This window comes from Barbus barbus (genome assembly GCF_936440315.1).
Source record: "Barbus barbus genome assembly, chromosome: 2".
NCBI classification, from domain to species: domain Eukaryota; kingdom Metazoa; phylum Chordata; class Actinopteri; order Cypriniformes; family Cyprinidae; genus Barbus; species Barbus barbus.
Window position 1 is genome coordinate 24544644 of NC_136730.1, and position 23699 is coordinate 24568342.

The following is a 23699-nucleotide window of genomic DNA, read 5'->3' on the forward strand; positions in this document are numbered from 1 at the left end:
CACTACCTCTATTCAGGACACTGAGTTGATTGCATTTGTGTATTCTGCTTGAACAGACAAATGCTGTGAGATTTAAACTAAAAATCTGACATTTGAAATAAAAAGTAAATAAAAAATTTCACCTGTTTCAGCTGACCTTATTCCTTTGCCACTTCACTGCTTAATTCCCTAAATTATATTACAAAACAAGTTGATTTAAAAGTTATATGATATAAAACATTATTAAGTTTGTTCTATATTGGATTTACCCTGACTTATTTCATTTTGATTTGAAAATGTTTTCTTCATTTCACTGATAATATTTTGTGGTTGCAGAGTGATTCTTTTATTATTATTTTTCACAAAATCTTTTAAAAATTTTAGTTTGTTCTCATTTGGTTTCACAGAAGTACAACTTTTGTCTGCTCACATTTGAAGTTTATTCTGGCCACTAATCATAGATAGACAGAAAGAGACAGTCTGGCTGAGAAAAAAGTGATCATTCACCATTTGCTTTGCTTGATACAATAATAACAGTGTTATTATTATATATATTTTGTTATGGAAATGAGCTGAAATTGTGATAAGAACATCAAAATTATACAAAAGTAGTGTACTGATTATTTCACAGACAAAAGAAAGCAGAATCACACTTTTCTGTGTATATATCTAGTTTACTTACTATTAACTGCCTCTAAATCTGATGTCTTTTAAATACTTCTGCAAATCCAGTGATTAATTGTTCTTGTTGCAGCTCAGATATCCATTCAACCACTAATTAAGTTCTGACAGTATTTTATCTCCTTTTTATTTCAACTTATAGCAAGGTGACATTTTCATTCAGGATTAAGCAGCAGAACTGGTAACACTACCATTGTCTCCTCTCATTTACTTTGTGTTACAGGATATTCACCTGATTGTAAGTGTTGTCCCCAATAACACAGTCTTAAACATTAATTGATATCGCACTTAACCTGCCATTTACAGACACTCGTGCATCACCCCACAAACACAAAAGTACATGAAAAGACTGTAAAAGAAAAAAAAGTTTAAATAGCTCCTAAAGCACTCCTTGCCCGACACCCACCCACCACCCCTTTTCCCCATAATCGCGATGCATTCATTCATATTTCATGTGGAACGCATTTATTGTGATTAGGCATGTAAATAGATTGAGATTTCTTTATTCTTTTCGCATGTTAATTTACATTTATATTGAATTAGCGTACGGAATAGGGGCTCGGAAGAGAGAAAAGAGAGGCTGATTATGCGTGCAGATTATGGGCACATCTCGTGGCTATTGTGTTGTGTAATTAAAGGGGAGAGAGGAGAAGAAAAGGGACAGATGATGCTTCTCAAACTACCGGACCTTTTTTCATCTCCGGAAAAGGCCTGCGTCTGCTGCAACACCCTCCTCCACCTACCAACAACCCCCCAAAGAAAAGATGAAAAATAGAATACATTTAGAAGACAAGCCACAAGCCTTTACCACATCTCTTGTCTTATTTGAGCTTGGAGAAAAGAATTACCGTGACCCGAACCACAACAACAGCTGCCTAAGGTGACCCTGGGAAATGTCATTGCTTGTTCAATGGATCCTCTAAAAGCTTTTAACGTGATATTTAAGTGATAACATACTCAGAACAATATAAGGACGCTGGATCACAAAACCAGTGTTACGTTGCTGGGGTATATTGTGTTACAGGATATTCACCAACAATACAGTGTATTGCTCAAAATTATTGATTTTTTCTTTTATGACTAAGAACATTCAGAGTAAAGATCATGTTCCATAGAGATATTTTGTACATTTCTTACCGTAAATATATCAAAACTTAATTTTTAATTTGTAATATGCATTGCTAAGGACCTAATTTGGACAACTTTAAAAGCGATTTTCTCAAAAAAAGTTTGTTTGTTTTTTTGCACCCTCAGATTCCAGATTTTCAAATAGTTGTATCTCAGCCACATATTGTCCTATTCCTAACAAACCATACATCAATGGAAAACTTATTTATTCAGCTTTCAGTTGATGTATAAATCTTCATTTAAAAACTTTTACCCTCATGACTGATTTTGTGGTCCATGGTCATATATATTAAAAGAAAGAAAATTGTGTCATCATTTACTCACCCCCATGTTATTCCAAACCCATGTGATGTGTGATTTCTTTCAAAGAAAATCTTTTGAAAAATATTGGTAACCACATATTTAATAATAATAATAATAATGGTTGTTATTATTATTATTATCTTTTGTGTTCAGCAGAAGAAAGAAACTTGCCATACAGGTTTGGAACAACATGAGGGTGAATAAATACGTTTTTTAAATGTCATAGCTATAACTTTTATATGTATATAATTATATTATACGCATACACCACATATAGATTGCCCTCAAAATCGTAATTACAACTGGGAGCATCTGATATTATTTTGATAATCTTGGATTATTACCATTCAATGTGGTGGAAAAGAGGACCATTTCAGAAAGATAGTTGGTTGCTAAATATGAATTCTTCTAATCTAAATGTAGATAGCACACCTTGTTAGCTGTTGCAGTTTCAGTCATGTACATTTATGTATAGCCTTTTATGTATATTTACATCTGTAAATGTCTGCTGCACAGAGAAAAGTTAATGTGTTGGATAATACATACATCAAGATGGCTGTTTAGTTTCTTATTGTCAAAAGACTTGACATATTCCTTTAAATAACTTGGAACAGGAAACCAGCATGTGAGCAGAGGACCTCCTTCAGACTTTCTAGTAGGCTTTAGCCTAGTAATCAAAATGTGCTCTTATATCTCTATCCTGGGCTTTTTCATCCCTGGCAGGGAAAAAGAAAAAGAAAGAAACAGATAAAGGATCAGTAGAGGGGGAAATGGCCAAAGAGAATGACACAAAATGAAAGATGAAGGAAGCAATATAGATGAGAGAACGTGACACAGAAGAGGCCCAATCGTGGCGTAACGAGCCTGTTCAAACAGAGACAAAAGCAGCCGGCGCAAGTCTCAGTTTGGCGTATGATTGTACGTGTCATAACCGTAACGCGGTGACCCCGGTCTATTATGGAAAGCCAATGTGCTCATAAACGCCTGCTCGAGCACTTTGGCTTTCCATAGTCTATTACCGAAGGCGCACGTCCATACAAACACACGTATTCAGATGCTTTTCTGAAACGCATCCGAGCAAAACATGGCGCGGTGTCTAAATCCCAGTCAGGGACTATAGGTGGAAAATAAGTGTCTCAGCGGAGTGAAAACCCTTGGCGTTAAGGTTTCTCTTCCTCCTCGAGCTTTGAATAACAAGCAGCGTTTATTCGTCCATGAAAGGCAGTGGAGAGATCATATCTACCTTTTTAAATATGGAGGGGAAATAAAGAAATGAAATAGAGAGGCTTTCGTGAGCCTGGTGTATTCAAGGAGAGGGATTGATTCAAGGTGATGTTTTTATTGTCTGAAAGCTTCCTTGCTCTCAGATCAGTATATTATGCTATTATATGGCGGTTACAGGAAATGTTCTAATCCATTATCATTTAATTACTTTCAGTGGCGAAATAAATATTTTGCCTGGAAACAATTAAAAACTGTAACAAATGCTATCTTTTAATACATATGAAGCATTTTCTCTGTTCAAATCTACATTTTTCTTTAATTAGCCTACATGGTGTTTCAAAGATGTGCTTTGTTTGAGCTGCAAATAGCATACACTCTCATGTGTTTGAGGTGACAATAATTCTCTGTTAGTTTTGTCAAAAGGTGCACTTAGTATTTTTCCTCGTTAAAAAGGTTTTACGCATTAAGAAATTTGTATTTTTAAATACCACATCTATTTCTATGGAAGGATTTTCCAGACTATTTTCAAATAGAATTGCAATTTGTATTTTCAATTGCGTTTTCCATATCTGGACGCATAAATTGTGACAATCTAAATGCAATTGCAAATCTTACATTACAGTTTGCATTTTCGCGTTCGCGAACGCACAGTGACTGCCACATTTCAAATGAAAAAGCAAAGTCTGTATTGCAACTGTATTTCCCATGTCTTTCTAGTTATGAGCCTGTCACATTTAAACAGTAATATTAATTACCACGTCTGCTGTTTCACTCTCTCTGCGCTGCGCATATAACCTGCCAAAACTCACATGGAATCGCAATAAAGTGGTGGAACTATGATGTCACTTTGTAGGCGAAAACCCGGAAGCGAGTTAGCATTTTTGCACTTCCGGTTCCATCGTCCCAGAGTCAATGGGGTTTTTTAATAGGATTTTGGTTAAATCCCTTAAATAAGGTCTGTGGTTCACACAAGCTCAAGATACTTTCACGTTTAATTCGACGACATAAAACACACCAGTTACACCACACTCGTGATTTTTTTAAGCTGTTATGTTTCTTTAAAAAGACGGTTGCTAAATGGGACTACAGGCGCTGTCGGAGACATTAAACGTCATCACGCCGAACAGTTTATCAATTTACCGTATTTTCCAGTTGTAGTATAATTTGTAATACAATTAATTTTAGAATAACCAATGAATAGTTTCCTGCATTTTATATTGTTGTTCGACAGTTTTCTTGTTGTTGTTGTTTTTGCTTTGCCCCGAGATGCGACACAGTGCTCGTTTTATCGCTCAACGTTACTGATGCGGAGACTATAAGGTAAACTCATATTACAATTATTACATGTAAACACCACATTTACCGGCTTTACGTGGTTAAAGTGAAACTTTAATGATGCATAATGCTTAAAGCCACTTTAACATTAAATGTTTACTGCCACATGAAGCTGTTAGAAAGCACAGATTGAGGATTTCCTAGAAGCAAGGATAAAATAACATTTTGTGTAACCACCCTAACAAAATGAGAGCTGAAATGTGATACTTTGTTCTCTAAAATAAGTTTAATCTTACCATTTCCAAGAACTAGCTCACTCTGCTGTTATTTAAAAGATTAAATATGCGGCAATACGTTTTTAATTTATATTAATCAATGATTTACTGACTTTTAATGCACCTTATTTCAAAATGTACAGAAATACGTGCTTTAAATGTCCTTTAGTTAAGACTATTTAATTTGTTCACTATACTATTTATTACTAATGTCTCATTTCAGTTTTAGTTGTTTTGTATTTATTCCAGTTTATATGAAAAGGTTCATGTAGCGTGGATTAAAAGTCATACACATGAATATTCATGAGTTTCCTGTTTCGCATTAAAGCGCCACTGAAAATATTGACTGTTTTCAGAATAAGAAATGCTTCAAAGTGTGATGAAGTTCAGCAGGTATTCAGGCTACTGTTAATTTAGGCACAATAGTTTGTAGATTGTGTCGTGTTATGTTTAATTATTACAGCTATTAATTTGTTGATGTGCCTGAGGATACACTCCAACTTACTGAGCCAACAAACAGTTTTGTTTATGTACCTAATTTATTTTGACAATCTTTAAAACTGTTAATAACTGATATAAATGTATCTTTGCTGTTGTTGACATAATAAAGTTTCAGTTGTGATCATTCTGTGGTGTTTCTTATTGTTTGCTCAGTTGGTAGCTTATATATCTAACATCAACCCAACTTTAGTAATAAATTCATGTTTTTGTAATATATTTAAATTGTAATATAAACAGTGCCCCAAATGGTTAGAAACATGGTGTGATGATAAAAGATAAAATCATTATGTGGCTATTTAGCATTTATGAATACAGTGAAGACAGCAGGTTATTTTGGTTCTAGTTTTAATCACAAATGTGTGTATAGAAAAGACAATATAACCTAACCCTCCTCTATTTCTATTCTATTATATTCTATTGACTGAAGGGCATTGGCTAGATGACAGAGACCAGTGCTGCACACTGGACACTGCTGGTTTGTTTCACGCTATGATGTCTGTTTTTCTATTACACTATAAGAGAGTGGTTTTTTTCCTTTAAGATTGAAAGTTAAATTCAATGTCTTGCCAGGTAATATATCCTCAGGAAGGAAAGATCATTTATTTAAACTCATGCACAGATGAGTGAAGACCTGGGTCTATGCCTTTTGAATGAATCAGGTTTTTCTTCATTATATAAAAAAGGGATGATGCATTACATGTGATAAAGAATATAATGTCACCTTGATTACCTTCCACAGAACCTCTGGATAACCTGTGCCTGGCTTGTGGAGGACAATATCCCCACACACCAGACAAGGTAGACACTTGGGTATGTTAGATTATTATTATTATATAGAAACACTACAGTGTATTTTAAAGTTGCACTACCATATTCATTCATGTGTTGTAAATCTTATATTGTTTAGATTGCATGTGACTCTTGCAACGGCTGGTACCACTGGGACTGCATAAACAGGCCAAGTTTGGAGGCACATTTTATTTGTCCGGGATGTCAAGGCCCTATTTAAAATGTTTAACTTTATATGTCTTGTCCACATACACGTTTGTACATAAAACTTAACACCAAATCATTTGATGTCTTTAATGTATTCAGCATTATAACTTCATTTCTTTATAGTAGTAACTGTGCAAATGAATATGTGGTATGTTACTTTAGCTACTTAAATCATGTGAAATGACTTTCGCTAAGTACTACAATCTGTTATTTACCAGCTGAACAAGCAAAACTAAATATTGTATCAGATCTTTATGCTACCTTAGATATTTGTATACAAGTTATCAAACAAAACTTTAAAAGAAAGTTATGGAAAGGGTTTATAACACATGTTAAAGGCATATCCTAATGACAAGCAGGCAAATTAATTGCTGTAATCATGAAATCAAACATAACATATGCAATCTACAAACTATTGTGCTCATATCAACAAAACTTCAAAAGCTAAAAAAAACAAAAAAGGCTAAATGAGCTAGATCGCCACTGTCTCGGAAACAGGACGCTCATGAATATTCATGTATGCGCCGCCCAGCGTCACCGAAAATCTCAGACACCGAATATTTCAGAACACCTTTCTCCTCTTTCATGGCGAGAACTCTGCTCATATTTTCTGCATAATGATGCATTTAAAAGTTAACGACCAAATGGATGTTTATAAAAGTTCACATTACTGTTGCAGATTAAAAATAACACGGATAACAATAAATAAATATTTTTTTACCAGGTTAAATGTTGATTATTTGTAACTCAAACTCCTTTTTGTAAACCGCTCTATCTAACGGTCGATCGAGCAAATCCGCCACGTTTGTAGTTTTTCTAACGCGTTTTATTAGTGTTTGTAGTTCCGGTCTAATCCGGTCTAAAACTTAAACGATGTAGCCTAGCTATTAAATTAAATCTAAACATTTCAAAATATTGAATGCATTATTTATTTGTTATACCAGCTTATTTAATTTGTATTTGACTATATAGGTATTTAAATAATTCAGCATTATAGGCTGATTTTGAGACTTCCTGCACTTGCTATACTTTATACTTCTGTGCAGCAAAGTACTCAATTTATAATGTTTATTTTATATTAAATCAAAAGATGTGAAAAATTAAGTTTAAATGGCAGCTGCAGACAATGAGTGATCATCTACTGTCATGTCTTGGTTATAATGGTAATTTCATTTTCATTTTAAATAGTCTCTGAGATACGTTAATTGCATATTTCTTCATGTCGTCTTCATGAATGAAAAGTGAACCTTTAATAATGGGAATTTTACCACACAGATTTGAGAAATAAATGCTTTAAAATTTTATAAGATTTTAAAAATGTGTTCAGCTATGAAGGTAAGATATTGATTATCGAGAACACCATTACAATGTCCTTTAAGAGATTAGCCTAACTGCCTAAACGGCCTAAACGGTTTTTGTTTATTTGTCAGCATTTAAATGTACAGTTTTACCTACTTGGGTACTTTTCTGGGATTACCAGACTCTGCATATAAAATTATATGTTTTTTAATAACATGAAACTGTATGTTAATTCCGCTATCATTATTTACGGTGTTAAAATGATTTAGTTTCTCAGTTTATGATAAGAATGAGGCAGGAGAGGTTTCTGTGAGAGTCTCTACCTATATAATTATAGCACATATAAAATGAGCTTCACCGGAAGATTACGAGCTGTCTTATCTTTATCCGGAAGTTCTAAATAGCGCTCCGTGCATGTGGTCAATTCTAGCCATTAGAGCGAGCACGGATCCACGCTTCAAAAATCGACCTGAAATAGTAGATCATCCGGGGACTTTTGGCATACTCTTTTCAACATACTGTGCTTTGAGACACACTTATTGTAATCTCACATACTATTTAGGATGGATAATATGAACATATATTTCTTTTGCATTTCCGATGTCTACACTGAAAGCTGTCAATCAATATGAGTGAGGGGGCGGGACTAAACTAGGGGGCGTGTTTGTTTTGGGAGGTGAAGTCACTGACAGACGAATGCTTTGATCAATGGAGGTAATCGATAAAGCCTCCACTAAAGGCAGCTGCCAATCAGTTTGTGCCTGTGTTAACGAACAGACAGTGCAACCTTCTTGGCACAATACATAATTCTGTCTTTTTTTACCCCAAATACAGCGATTGTCCCCTGATAACAGAGCCAAAATCAGTACGCACCGATTTCGATATCGGTCAAAATTCACTATTAACCAAACGCTTTTCACCTGTCTCAACATCTCTCAGTTTATCTCACTCTGATTGATGCAAATGAGAAAACAGACCGTGCAATTCTACACTTATTACAGTATACAGTACCTTGCGAATGTATTCATACCCCTTCATTTTTTTTCACGTTTTATGTTACTGCCTTATGCTAAACTGCTTTAAATTACTTTTTTTCCACATCAATCTGCACTCCATACATCATATTGACAAAGCAAAAACAGAATGGTCACAACTTCACATCACTGAGGATCTCACATGGTCCGCTCACACAGATGCAGTGCTGAAGAAGACACACCAACGCCTCTTCTTCCTGAGACGGCTGAGGAAGTTTGGAATGAACCCCAGCATCCTCAGATCATTCTACACCTGCACTGTGGAGAGCATCCTGACAGGCTGCATCACCGCCTGGTTTGGAAACAGCACTGCTGGCAACCGCAAAGCTCTGCAAAGGGTCGTGCGAACTGCCCGTCACATTGTTGGAGGTGAGCTTCCCTCCCTCCAGGACATCTACACCAGGCGGTGTATAAGGAAAGCCCGGAGGATCATCAGTGATTCCAGCCACCCGTCCCACAGACTGCTCTCTCTGCTGCCCTCAGGAAGACGTCTCCGCAGCATCCGATCCCGCACTAGCCGACTGAGGGATAGCTTTTTTCCTCAGGCTATCAGGCTAATGAACAGTCAAAATTAATACACCCTACAGCACACTCCCACTTTACAATATACCACGCACTGCACTTTAATTCCATACAGTTCAAACTGGACTACCAGTACACTACTGCACAAATACAACAATCCTTTTGCCAGCACTGGATACCATCCAATGCACATCCATGACATTTGCACATCCGGTTTATATATAATCTGCTGCATCTTCGCATATTACTGTGTGTATATAACGTAGAATGTGTACTACATACTGTGTATAATGTGTCTCGGTAACTGTATGTCTGTCTAATAGTACACTGTGTGTACTGAGTATATGTATGTGTATATTACACATTGTCATCTGTATAAGTCTGTACGTATTTATGGTAATGTCTATATGTAAATTGTTTCTGCACTGTCTGGAGCACGCTCTCAAGAATTTCACTCACAAAGGCACATGTGCTGTGGTGATGTGACAATAAAAGTGATTTGATTTGATTTGATTTGATTTTGATTTGACTTCTTAAATTTATTAAAAATAAAAAAAATAAGTACATATTGCATAAGTATTCATACCCTTAACTAAATATTTAGCTGAAGCACCTTTACAGTCTCAAGTCTTTTTTGTTTGATGCGACAAGCTTTGCTCATCATCATTTGGCAATTATCTGCCATTCTTCTCCTCACCTCTTCACCTCTCATGCTCTGTCAGGTTGGATGGGGCAGATGCACAATTTCAGGTTTCTCCAGAAATATTTGATTGAGTTCAAGCTCAGGCTGTCTTCACTGAGGAGAGGATTGAGTTTGGCCACACCGCCATAAAGCCCAGATCGGTGGAGTGTTGCAGTGGTGTTTGTCCTTCTGAAGATTTCTCCTATCTCCACATATGATCATGGAGCTCAACTAGAGTGACCATCAGGTTCTCAGGCACCACTCTAACCAAAGCCTTTCTCCATCAATTGCTCAGTTTGGCCAGGAGGCCAGCTCTAAGAAGAATCCTGGTTGTTTCAAACTTCTTCCATTAAGGGTAACAGAGACTACATGCTTCTGTGACCCTTCAATGAAGCAGAATGTTTTTTCTGAACTCTTCCCCAGAGATTGCTTGATGCAGACTGTTCTGATATGCATTATCAGCTGTTGGACCTTTTATTATGACGTGTGTGCCTTTCAAATCATACCCATTCAATTGAATTTGCCACAAGTTAACTTCACTCAAAGTCTAGTAACACCTACAAGCAATATGAATGCTCCTGAACTAAATTCCAACTGTCCCAGATAAGGGTGTGAGTACTTATGCAATGGAATCATTTAAGTTTTTTTATTTTTAATAAATTTGCAAAGATGTTAAAAAACTTTTCTTTTCTTTTTTTTTACCATTATAGTGTATGGTGTATAGATTGATGTGGAAAAACTTCATTTAAAGCAGTTTAACAAAAGGCTGCAACATAAAACGTGAAAAAAAATTAAGGAGTGTGAATACTTTCGCAAGGCACTGTGTTTTATTCGTAAGCAAACAAAACAGTGCCAGTCTATATTTATTTACCCATTTTCCACCTTACTTTATATTTCATTCAACAGTTTTAATCCATTATGGAGCACACGTCCCGTGGCACCAAAGCATTTCCAAAAAGACTTAATTTTTGTCGTGATCTCAACATAACAAAAGTTGATTTCCAAGTCAGTGGTTCCCAACCACATTCCACATTCCCAACACTGCACATTTTCCATGTCTCCTTTATTTAACACACCCATTTCAGGTCATGGAGTCTCTGCTAATGAGCTGATGATCTGAATCAGTTGTGTTTGATTAAGGAGACATGGAAAACATGTAGTGTTGGGGGGGGCCTCCAGGAACGTGGTTGGGAACCACTGTTCTAAGCTACACGACTGTGCCAGCAGGTGGCAGTATAGATCTACTGATGGGGAGTTTGGGAGAGAAGGCCTTCTTCGTGATCGCTATAATTTATGCAGTTTATTACTGTCATTTTATTAACTTATAAATGTTAAACATTAGTTCAGTGATGTTATACAGTGTTGTAACCTTATCTTTTGTGTTTTCTACATTTCTTTGTAGGAAACCACACACACACAACAGCATCCCAAGCTTGTAATGCACACAATATCACAGCCTATCCTTCATTATAATAAAATTCACAAACAAATTATTACATTATATATAATTTTATTTTAAACGAAGTGAGTAAATTGAATTATTAAGTTGATTAAACATTTTTTTCTTCCCTGCATTCTTCTGAAGGCGCTCCGCCTGGCTTGGGGTGTTGAATGGTTGTTTTTAGACCATTTAAACATGCAATTACACAAATAAAATGTTTAGCGTAGCCTTACACTGGACAAAATCAGCAGTGTTTGATTAGCCTATATTTATTCTATTTATTTTAGATGTTATTTCTAAGTGAAGCAACATTTGCTGAAATAGCCTATCCACAAGAAGAGCGCACGGTCATCTGTCGATCATTTACGCTGAGACTGGTCTAAAACACTCTCAATTAACACATTAAAGCCAGGTTAAGCATTTTAGAATGTCCCTGTCAAGGTTGCATTAAATGCATTTGTTACTATAGCAACAGCAGACTAAATTAAGGTAAAAACCATAGATACTGGTTCAATGTTTCGCCACTGGGAACTCGTCTCAATGAACTCGCATCATTCACTGGTTTACAGAGATCTGACTTTGGCAGTTTGATACGCGCTCCGAACCACTGTTTCGAAACAAATGATTTTGATGTGGAAAAACGTCATTTAAAGCAGTTTAACAAAAGGCAGCAACATAAAACGTGAAAAAAATTAAGGAGTGTGAATACTTTCGCAAGGCTGCAAAAGTTTTGAAGCTTCATGAAGCAGTGCTTCACTATCGTCACAAGCAGCAGGGTTTCATTTGGTTTTGTCTGTGTATGTTTATTTGACTCTCAAAGCTGTGGGTCCCATTGACAGCCATTGTATGACTGACAGACTGCAACGGTTGGAGTTAAACAAATTTTGTTTGTGTTCTACTGAAGAAACAAAGTCACCTACATCTTGGATGCCCTGGGAGTAAGCAGATAAACATCAAATTTTCATTTTTGGACGAACTATCCCTTTAATGGATATGGATTCTCACAGAATTGATAATGGTCGACAGTCAATAGAGTATGTTTTCAGTGGCTGAAAAACAAAAAAACAACAAGATGACATGAAAAACAAACTAAAAGGATGGCCATCACTGAGAAAGTAGGATCTCTGAGGAAAAGGCTGGGACTCTTCCATCCATTTCTAACAACAAAAAATCATTCACAAAGCCAGGAAAGTGAGCACCCCCATCTTTAAATGAGACCATAGCCAACAGCAAACACTTCCCACTGTTCTGACAGTATCTCAGCAGGCACTAACAGAAACTCAGAGCTGCCCTCATGTTTTTCACTACTGTCACTCCTATCTTTATCATCTTTCATAAGCCTTGGGAGGACAGCAGTAAAACACGAGGGAAAACACTCTTCGTCAGGCTTTGGATGTTTTCAGCTTCCAGTTTCATCACAGTTGTGGATCATTTTGATCAAATTTTGATCATTCATCAAAGAAAGAGACAAGGAAAAAATGGAGGAAGGAAATTACTTATCGACTTGTCTGTCTATATATAGTCTATTTTGTGGCATGCTTTCATTTGTCGACTACAGTATATATTTTGTTTTCTCACCGGGATGGCGTAGAAAAATGTCAATATTACACATTACATCTGGTGTGTTTGTGATATTTAGCCATAAAAAGTAGCCTACAAAATAGCCTATTGTAAATATGTTCACAGCTAAAATTATGCTCTGTTTTATTATCATTTTGTAAAGACATTTGTGTTACACATTGTGTGTTAAGTGTTTTTGTTAAATTCATCTTTATAAAATTGTAAGCATATTTTGCGCACCAAAAACGTTTTGATAGCAATGGCGCCCTCTAGCGCTGCCATGTCATTATAGATTAGACACTACCTTTGAGTTTCAGTGGACAATATGTGGTGGAAATTACACCGCTCCAGAAAAGGCTAACAGCCCTTCAAAGGACATTCATTATTAGCAAATGTCAAATCTATTTTGCCATTACTAAAGGTAAAGGACAAGGCAAGACTGACTGGAAATGGAAGAGGGTGATCGTGTAACATTTAGACTACGGGGGGCGCCAATGGACAACAAATCAGAAAAGAGAACCAGGGGTGCCCAATCCTGTTCCTGGAGATCTACCTACCCGTAGAGTTCAGCTCGAACCCTGATCTAACACGCCTATCTTCAAGTTCTCCTGAATGTCTTAATTAGCTGGTTAAGGTGTGTTTGAACAGGTTAAGAGTTGAACAGGATTAGGAAACCCTGCTCTACATGGCTTTCAGTGTTAGTCATGATATGAATCTGCGTCCTATCTGACAATGCCCTCACAAAATCACTGAATTCAATAATGAAATGCCTTTAACTGATAATTGAGTGTTTAATCTTATTATTATACATTACTGACACTCTGTCCTCCAATTTGATACTGTTAAGTGCTTTGACACAATATGTATTGTTAAAAGCGCTATATAAATAAAGGTGACTTGACTTGACAAAAATATGGTCAAAGCAAAAATAAAATACCGTCCAAAAGTTTGGGGTAAGGTAATAATGAAACGAATTACAGTTTAAAATAATAATAAGTATATAAAAGAATCATTAAAAAAATCTATACATCAAATACATAAAATATAATTACATAGGCCTATACTCAGAAAAAGGACGGAAAAACAATTAGGCAAAATAAAAATTATAAAAAATCAATTAAAATCAACAAAAGGGTATTATTTAAAATTGCCAACATAATCGATGAAAGGTTGCTACATCATCTTAAAGAATTGTTTTCCCGATCCTCTAAATGAGTACCTAACCTTTTCAAGGTAGAGACAAGACAATGATTTCTCAAGGTTAATGTGACATTGAAGACTGCATGGCCGCTAAAACAAGAATAAATTAGATTTGGCAATATTACCGTTTTACTCTATCCCTAATCAAATATAGCCGAAGTAGCCTAGCCTTGCTAACCATAAGAGACTTCTTTTGAAGACATTAAATAATATTAACTACCTCAGGCCTTTAAATGGTAATATAGGCTATATTATCTTTGATATATATCTAAATAATATATATTATCGTTTAATATTTGTTAATTTAGGGAGAAAAAATATTTTCAGTTTTTGAAGATATATTACATCAAAATACAAAGGAAGGTAGGTTTTGCATAAATCAATATCTGCTCATGTTCAGCACAACACAGTTGTTTCTGACTTGCCTTAATGAGGGTATCAAAATCACACTCACACACGGCCATAAAATGTCCTCACATAATGATTGTAAGGATATTTCATTATAATAGTGAGGACATTTGGGCCTCGTAAATGCATTTGAAAAGAATCATTAGCTTTGGACAGTTGACTGGCCACTGCTGCACGTTGTCACGAAAGCTAATCATTTGCACGTGTTTTTAAGCCTTGCCAATTTAAAAATTAAAAAGATTTTAAAGCATTCAAACAAAAGACGGGGAAAAGCTCAAATGCGTACTCGCGCGCCGTGTTCGGTGCGCACGCAGAGAGCCGCGTCTCACAGACAGCAAGACCGAACAGAGCTCTCCTTCGCGTCCTACTGCAACTGAACGAACAAATATAAATCGCAGTTTAAACATGCAAACAGAAAAGGATGTGAAGGAGCCCAATTCAGCACCAGCGCGCACGCAGAGAGACACTTCTCAAATCGCTTGAACACCGAATTTGCCTCTTCTTGCTCTTGTACATCATCATTATGTTGGATGCATTATCTCTTAAAGTGACCGCGCCTAATTTACTAGAGCTGTCGGTGTCCTTAATGTTAATCCAAGAAAAATGAAAGTAAGAATCACTGCTCTTGACTGAATTACTTTGTAGTTTTAACAATAATTAATCAATCAATCAGTCAAACCAAAAATTATTCAGACACCAGATCTAATTTTTTATATATTTTTTTACTAGTGGGTGCGGGACACTATAGTTCATTTATGTAAAGTGAGTATAGCGAAATAAAGTAAACTGTGACCTATTTTAGGCTACCCAAAATTCTTCATATAGTGGACTACCAGTAAAATTGATTAAAAAAAATTGGGACCAAAAATGTTTCAGACACTTTGACCCGACAATGTTTTGTTTACGTTTTTTCTTTAATTGCTAATGCACCTTTTTACACCACAGACTGAACAAAATAAACATTGCTTGGTAATTGGTCAACAAAGTATAGTTGTGTAAATATTGTCATACTAACAGTTGTCTGAATTTTTGGTTGATTGTAATCCATTACATACCTTTCTATCAAAGTTATCTGACATTATCAAGATTAATTTGTTCTGACATATAGTTTAACTCTGAGTTCTTATATTTTATTACCATTTTCTAAACAATAGCAAATAAACAGTGATGATGTGAGAAATGCTGAAGTTGTCTGACTAAATTTTGGTTTGACTGCATATTTAATTTTTACATTGAAGACTATGCAGTGAAATTTTACATTTGATTATTTGGTTTCTGTACCTGAACACCTACAAATAAATAAATAGCACGAACATACAAATTAAACAATTTCAAACAGGGCCCACTGGTACAACCTGCACCGGGGCCTCGCAAACCCCAGCTACGGCCCTGATAGATGTTTGGAAAACTGAATCGTTTGGGAGTGTTGAGCATGTAAGGTAAAAATTAAAATAATAATAATAATAAATGCATATAATAAGACAATGAAATAGGTTTTTGACCTTGTATGCATGTCAACTTGTTGTTGGAGACTTCCAAAAACCAAAATATGAACCTTTCATTACCCATAACAGGAGCACTTTAAATCTAAAAACTAAAGAAAATTCTTAAAAATGCTTGCAAGACCAGTGTCGAAGAAACTGTAAAAAAAAAAAAAAAAACCCTCTGCTGCGTCTCAGCTCCCACCATACCGTAATGACCTGCACGGTGTGTGTATGAGGTCGTAAAATACGTAATCACAATTCATTATGAATTTTGTGTGTTCACAATCTTAAGGATTATTGAGGCTATTTACATCAATATGAGAAGGACAAGGTTGGGATAAATTAACATCTACTGAGTTTTTGATCTTATAGCTTCGTGGCTGTGATCAAGTGATCATTACATATATTTGCAGTTCATCAAAGGTGAATTCTTGTCTTTATGTCCTGAAATCAACATTGTAGAACAAACCAAATAAAACCGCTGAAGTATGTGCACATGCATGTGTGGATATTTTTTAAGCTAGTGGAAACAATAAGGTGATGTAAAAGCAGATAAAAAGGCAACGTTTTCCTCATTTTAATTTATTAAGTGCTGCAATGAGACACGTCAGCCAAGCAAAAAGACACCTACACACAAATTAGAGGCTAGTTTTCTAAAAACCACTGCAAAGAAACTGAGTGCAACATTCCAAACAGGTGAAAGTGAGATTTATTGAACCTGAAACTTTGTCCATCTTTGCTTTTCGTCTTACAAAGAACAAAATGTCCAGCATATAAAGTCACACAATATATATATATTCTTAATAATGGAAAGGTCTCAGGTTATGCAACAGTTAGGTGTGAAGCCAAATGATAAAGTGATTTATAAACAGCTTAATATTATAAAAAAAAATGGTGGCTACTAACATTGGTTAGATCATATTAAATATTTCATAGTGGAGAGTTTAAGACTTTAACAGTTGAATGGCTCTACAGCAGAAAGCAGATACAATCTGTTAAGCTCCAGTTTTAATCAGGCAATAAGCACTTATTGATGAAAGAACAGCCATCAGCTAACAGAAAGGAATGAATTGTGCTTGTTCTCCTATGTTTGTGAGGAATAAATGGTCCCCGTCTCCCAAAAAAAAAAAAACACGGAAAAACGGTTACACTGGAATGAGAGTTCACCCGGTTTAGGTCTGCGATTCACTGCACAGAGGGTAATAGCACCACCTAAAAGCTCACATCACATGGATGCGTCACATGACCTACTCTTGGCTTGCTGACTGGTGGAGAGAGCAGGTGTTTTAGTAGCCATCAGCCTGGTTGGGAAGGTTGGTTGGTTGTTTAGGAATGTTTGGGTTAAAATGTTTTGAATGTTCATCTGCAGAGTTCAGAGATCACTTGTCCAGTCGGAGAAGCTGGTCCTTACCATTGACTGTGAGAGATCTGAGCTGACCGTCCTCCTCTACCTCCACTCTCTCTTGACCGTTCTCTACAATACTGTGATAACACAAAAGTTAGCTGTAGAGTGAGCTGACATTAACTGTACAGTTATTACCATAGACAGTAGTTAGGGCTTAGTCAAATAAGCATCACTTTATGAGCATTTTGCATAGATATGTATTGACTGAACAACTTTATGCAAAAGTGGTATTGTGTAATATGTTTGAAGTTGTGAATCACTATTCAAACAGTTAGAGGCCGTTACAGAATGTTCTTCGGTACCGTTTGGTGGTGATCCTCTTTCCATTGATGAATTTGGTGGATGTAGAGACAGAGCGGAAGTTTCCCATTCCACCACCACCACCACCCCCAAATGAGGAGGAGGAAAATGAGGTGAAGCCACCCCCACCCATTGGGCCAAACGGGGTGAAACCTACACAATTGACAATGATGATGATGTTTAAATACACAAGTATGATTTTTCACTAGCTACACACACATTAACAAACCTGTGTCAAACCCAGAAAAGGGGGAACCAAATGGAGAAAACCCAGGAAAGAATGAACCTGTCGTCCTGCTCCTGCTCACACCCCTGTGACGCCGCCCACCAAAGAAATCTTCAAAGGGGTCATCAGCTAAACCAAAAGAAAAAGGAGCTTAGTGAAAAACATGGCTGTATATGTAAGATATGTTAGAATAAAGTGGTTCCACAAGTACAATTGATCTACTACTGAACAATAGATTTACATGCTTGGCAGACAGACCACTGAAACATTCACCAACAGCATAATATACAGCATCTAAACATGGACACAGTGGAAAAGGGGAAACGGACATCTTTTCTGAAATCTTCCATTAAAAACAAGGCATAAAAAGTGTCAAGGAAATGAACTCCAGATATAAAGTCCAAGGGTGACATAAAAAGGTTTAGTAGCATTAACAAGCAGCATTCTCATAATTACAACAGAAATACCAGAGGAAATATCCTAGTCAATATGGGAGACCTTAGAATATTGTGGAGGACAATAGGGGACCTTTCGAGTCAAAAAAGTCAAAAACTATTGGCTTAGCTTAAAAAAAAAAAAAAAAAAGTCACCATCTGCTTGTTTAGTCACAAAATACCATCTATTGGCCTAATCTAGCCTTTTGCCACTCAGAGTACGGTTAAACTTGACCGCTGGCTGTCAAACAACTATACAATACATGTGTTCCAGAATCTCCCTGGAGCTGCGTGCATTGCTCATGTCTCATTGATCCTTTCATCCAGAGATCAAACCCACAAGTTTTCCATTTCAGGTTTTTAATAAATTTGGTTCATGGAAATACTAGGTTGATGGGAGCTACACAGGTCTATTTTTATTCATCCACAATTTCAGGACCAGGGTTGCAATGTAGCATTATGCCTGCTGAAACATGTCCAGCTCAATGCGCTCAGCACCTTCATATGAACTTTTGAATCTCCTTCAAGCAGTTTGATTTGGCAGGCAGAACCACGCCTGATATCTACACACACACACACACACACACAGACTGTTATTCTAACCCACCCCCAATCTTGTCATGGCTACATAAACACAAATAAACATCAATGACCTTCTATCGTCAAGGATGGTCTTCCTGAAACATTCCAATTTGAAACAATTCTCAGAACGTTGACATATTGCTCACAGAAAAACATACATAGGCACACATACATGTTGAACACATACACTCATTTTCTCTCTCTGTAGCGGCCTGGAGCTATTAGCTGGTCCCTTTCTCTTGTTGCTCTTTTATTCGGAAGCTATTTCTGAGAACATTCCTAGTGGATGATGCACAATCTCTTCTCGTCCCACTTGCTGGTCTAAGCACCCTCGCCATATTTAGAGTGCCTGTATGTTTTACACACATGCCGTCCAGCCATTTGTTCCCAGCAGTTAAGAGTCAGTGGGCATGGGCCAGCACTTTAGTGTTTAACAGATGACTAATATGTGTAATGTATGATCAGCTCTACAACACTATTTTCACCAGTTAATGAATTCCTATATCAGCTTTCATGCTTTTAAGAGCTTATTCAACATATCAAATTAGTTCACCAAAAAATGAAAATTCAGTCAGTTTACTCTGCCTTGTTTCACTCCAAATCTTTTGTTATTTTATCTGTGGAAAGATTTTTTTTGAATTATTATTTTTTTAATCTTCACATACTTTCTCCCCCACCCCCCACAATTATAGTGCCAATTTATAGTGACTGCAGACTGTCAAGCACTAAAATATATATTTATATTAAGCCATTATTCATGGATAATCCTCAGAAGACTTGGAATATAGCACACAAGTCATATGGACTATTTTCATGGTGCTTTTATGTCCTTGACATCCTGCGATTATCTGTCGTATAATCATAATAATTCTATACAGGTGTAAAATTATTGAATGTATACAAAGACATAAAAAGTAAAACAGCCCTTTTGGTAAAGTGTGAAAAATTCCCATAATACACATCCAATTCAAGAGCACATTTTTAGTGAATAATATAATTATGGTAGATTAACAAAGATAATCATCTAATGAATCCAAGCTCCAATAATTTCATGCAAATCCTAATTATAACTCAAACCACAGCATTACCATCACAGAGACACTGTGAGAGATTAAATGACCTTCATTTCCTCTCTTTGGGAATTTTGTTCTAATTTTTAACACTTCTGTTTTCGATGACAAAGACCTCTTTATTCAGAAATTATGCTGGTTTGCTACCAGAACACTCCTTTTTCTATTCCATTTGTATTTTTTGTTCTTTAATCGGTTTAACTTACTCATGTACCTACCAAAGAAATCTGCAAATGGATCTCGGCCTCCAAAGAATTCCCTGAAGACATCATCTGGATTTCGGAATGTGAATCCGTCCATGAAACCCTCATCATAATGGCCTCCTTTTTCCAACAAGTAATAATTAGAGGAAATTAAAAAAAAAAAAAAAAAAAAAGGTAAATGCATCAACAGATAACAAATCAGGAATAACATTACTTACCTCTATGAGATAGGCCTTTTTTGCCATATTTATCATACTGTCTCCGTTTGTTTTCTGTATGAAAGAAAAATTGTTTTATATTAATTACACACTCCTTCCACCACACGTTCACATATTATTTGTAGCATTTAACTAAAAAATTTAAAAAAATAAATAAATAAATAAATAAACAGCTACTGATACTAACAAGGCATTAGGAACACATCAACATCAGGGACAAGTGTAACTGGCCATATTTTTAACAAATTTTGGTTTGTAAAGATGTAATCCTCACTGTGACACTGTGACTTTCGCGCCAAATTCCATCCTATTTTGAGGAAATGCACTATACCTCAATATACCTTTAAACCATTCATGAATCAATTTTCAACTGACAGCCATATGAGACTGGTCATAGAGCTTTCTGGGAACAGCTCTTTATGCTGTTTTTACCAGCATAAAGTAAATCTCATGGCATGGGACATTCATTCCACAACAATTATTTAATATAAGAAGTTAGTGTTGTAATTTAAAATATATTAATTCTCAAAAATTAGCTTTTTTTTAATAAAATATAAATACTAGTACCATCTGACAGGACTTCATATGCCTCCGAGATCTCTTTGAACATTTTGTCTGCCTGTTCTTTGTTGTTTGGGTTTTTGTCTGGATGCCACTTCAGTGCTTTTTTTCTGTACCTGTAAAACACACACACCCAAACCCTCATTAAAACAAGATTTCTTAAGTGTGGAAAGACAACACAAAAGACAGGGCATTCTTCTTAGTATAACTTCTTAGACAACATTCCTTCAAGCTTAAGAGTGCAGCAAATATAAGGGTCATTATATACAATAAGATGCACAGTAAACTAAAATCTATACATCAACTAAAATAAATGAGCAATATCACAGGAGCACCTGTGTGATATCGCTATATATATCAGCATGGCTGTGATTCGGCCATAGGCATGATTTGTTATCATCTATCAACTGCCAACTTAAGATTTGAATCCAGGCCGGAAGGAAGTAGTTCTGCTTACAAAATGTTAAAACACTCCATGGTTGTTTCTTATTTTTTAAAACACTTGTGCCGTCAAACTATTGTACAAATGGTAAATAAATAGAGCGATATCATATGACTACTCATGTGATATTGCTCATACATATACTGTAAAAAAGAAATATATATATATATATATGTGTGTGTGTGTGTGTGTGTGTGTGTGTGTGTGTGTGTGTGTGAGAGAAGAGTTGAGTTGCAAAACCTCTAAGTGCCATCTGAAACTTTCTTCTAAAATGAGCATTGTTGTCCTGTTTATGTTCAGTCATTTCATTTTAATGGAAATGAGAAGAACCTATTTATTTGCATTTATATCCATTAAAGGGGCCATCGGATGCAAAATTCACTTTTTAAATTGTTTGAACATAAATGTGTGTTGGAAGTGTGTGTACACATCCATCCTATAATGATAAAAATCCACCCAGTTTTTTTTTTTTTTTAAATCCCTAATGATGTAGTTTTGCACCGGAGATTTTCCCACGATAGTTGATTGAAAAGACCGTCTTATCTTAGACCCGCCCTGAGTGAACAGAGCTGTCCGCCTCCGTGCAGGGGAAGACAAGATGTCTCTGATTAAGCGATTGAGGCGGTTTGTTGTTTGATGTAATAATGAACAAAGCAGTCATCATTTAATCCCGAGATCTGAGCCGCTGAAGACGCAGAGGATTAAGGTTAATTTTGCTTAGAAGTAAATGCACCGATCCCCAATCTGCCTAAATCCGTCTATGTTCGCGTGAATCATTCGTGATCCAGCTTTATCTACAGAAGTAGTGAGTATAAGGTTTTTTTGTGAATCTTTGCAAGTTTCCTTTCCTAATAATGTACTAGTTAGCCAGTTTCACGGCCAAAGTAAACAGTTTAAAGGGACATGGACTAAAAAAATAGCTTGATGAAAACAGAGCTGATTTTGACATGGTTAAGAAGGTGTTTTAAACTACCATTGAGAAATATTAACCAAAGTATGTTATAGACTTTTCATTAAGACCCTAAAGAATCATATCAAGTTGTGGAAAATGGGCATCCGATGACCCCTTTAAAGTGGAATTACTGAACCTACACACATAGGCATCTGATGTGTAGATTCACATAAGTAACACATATAAACACATAAGAAATGCAGTTAAATTAAATACCCGAGACACGCCTTCATCATAAATGTGCAGATTTTGCTAAAATAGCAAACAACCTGTCTTCATGGCAGAAGAGTGGTATTTAGTGTAATAAACCATTTTACACACGTATAGTACGGACTTAAACTGATTTTCTTATGAGTTAAATGTTTTAAGGCCAGATTTACAAATCAGAGCAAACATCTGTTGGCGTTAAAATTGTACTGTCAGGTTTTACTAAATACACGCAGTGAAGAATGAGCGCTCAAAAGGCACAGACAAAGTTATTTTTCCACCTGACCTTATTGAATATGCATTTCTAGGTTTTTGTGCCATTATTTAATGCCAAAAAAAAAAAAAGAGTGCCTCAAAACAGGTGGTAATTTGCGCTGCTCTTGGTAGATTGTGCTGGACGTTATAAAAATGAGATGTTGCGTCGGTGTTGTTTAATGTGCACATGGTCAGTAAATCGTATGCAGAATTTTCCCGCCCATCAGCGCTTTTATGGAATTGCACTCTAATGCTAATTTGCCCTGTTTAGTAAATCTGGCTCATATTATGTGAATCAACATTCATGATGCTAACACGTCACTGCATTACAAAGTCAGGCACCTCTTAACAACTACTTTCAATACAGGTCATGCTGCACAATACTACTTCAGTAGGTGTAGCAACAGGTCAGCATCTCTACACACTAGGCCTGAGTCAGCGATACACACCCAGCCAGCAGCACACAGCAGGGTCAATGGCCTAAACCAAACACTCCATACACTAGGGGATTTGTCCTTTGCACGTGTTTTATTAGTGTTTGCCCTCCATAGCTCTGTGCTTTAGAAATTCCCCCTTAACCATCAGCAAATTCAGTGACCTACAGAATCAGGATTCAATAGACGTTTGCTTACCTGACAAACAAAGGACAAAACACCCTTTCCAGGGAGGCAGTAGATGAATAAGGCATGGGATATAAGGACCCAATGTGTCAAAACACCACTAAAAGCTGTATGCTCCCCGTCTACCCACAAGCTCCATTCCCTTTCTCCTTGTTCAAGGTTTCTGCAGGATTTTTAAGCTCAAATTTAAGAATTTTTAAGACCTGCACAAATATGAGCGGGGTAGGGCAAT

General features: G+C 36.2%; 1 protein-coding gene across 2 annotated transcripts in view; it reads right to left on the reverse strand.

Annotated features, from left to right (window-relative positions):
- dnajb6b (DnaJ heat shock protein family (Hsp40) member B6b) overlaps positions 1–23699 on the reverse strand; it is a 34781-nt gene that overhangs the window by 3338 nt on the left and 7744 nt on the right. The window contains exons 3-9 of one of the 2 annotated variants that reach the window (XM_079441056.1): positions 20998–21107; positions 20431–20484; positions 20228–20332; positions 17927–18052; positions 17700–17850; positions 17404–17474; positions 1349–1399 (exon numbers count right to left, since the gene is read on the reverse strand). In XM_079441056.1, the coding sequence (XP_079297182.1) occupies positions 1349–1399; positions 17404–17474; positions 17700–17850; positions 17927–18052; positions 20228–20332; positions 20431–20484; positions 20998–21107 (668 nt within the window). The remainder of the gene's footprint in view (positions 1–1348; positions 1400–17403; positions 17475–17699; positions 17851–17926; positions 18053–20227; positions 20333–20430; positions 20485–20997; positions 21108–23699) is intronic. The other variant, XM_079441057.1, reaches the window with a different exon arrangement.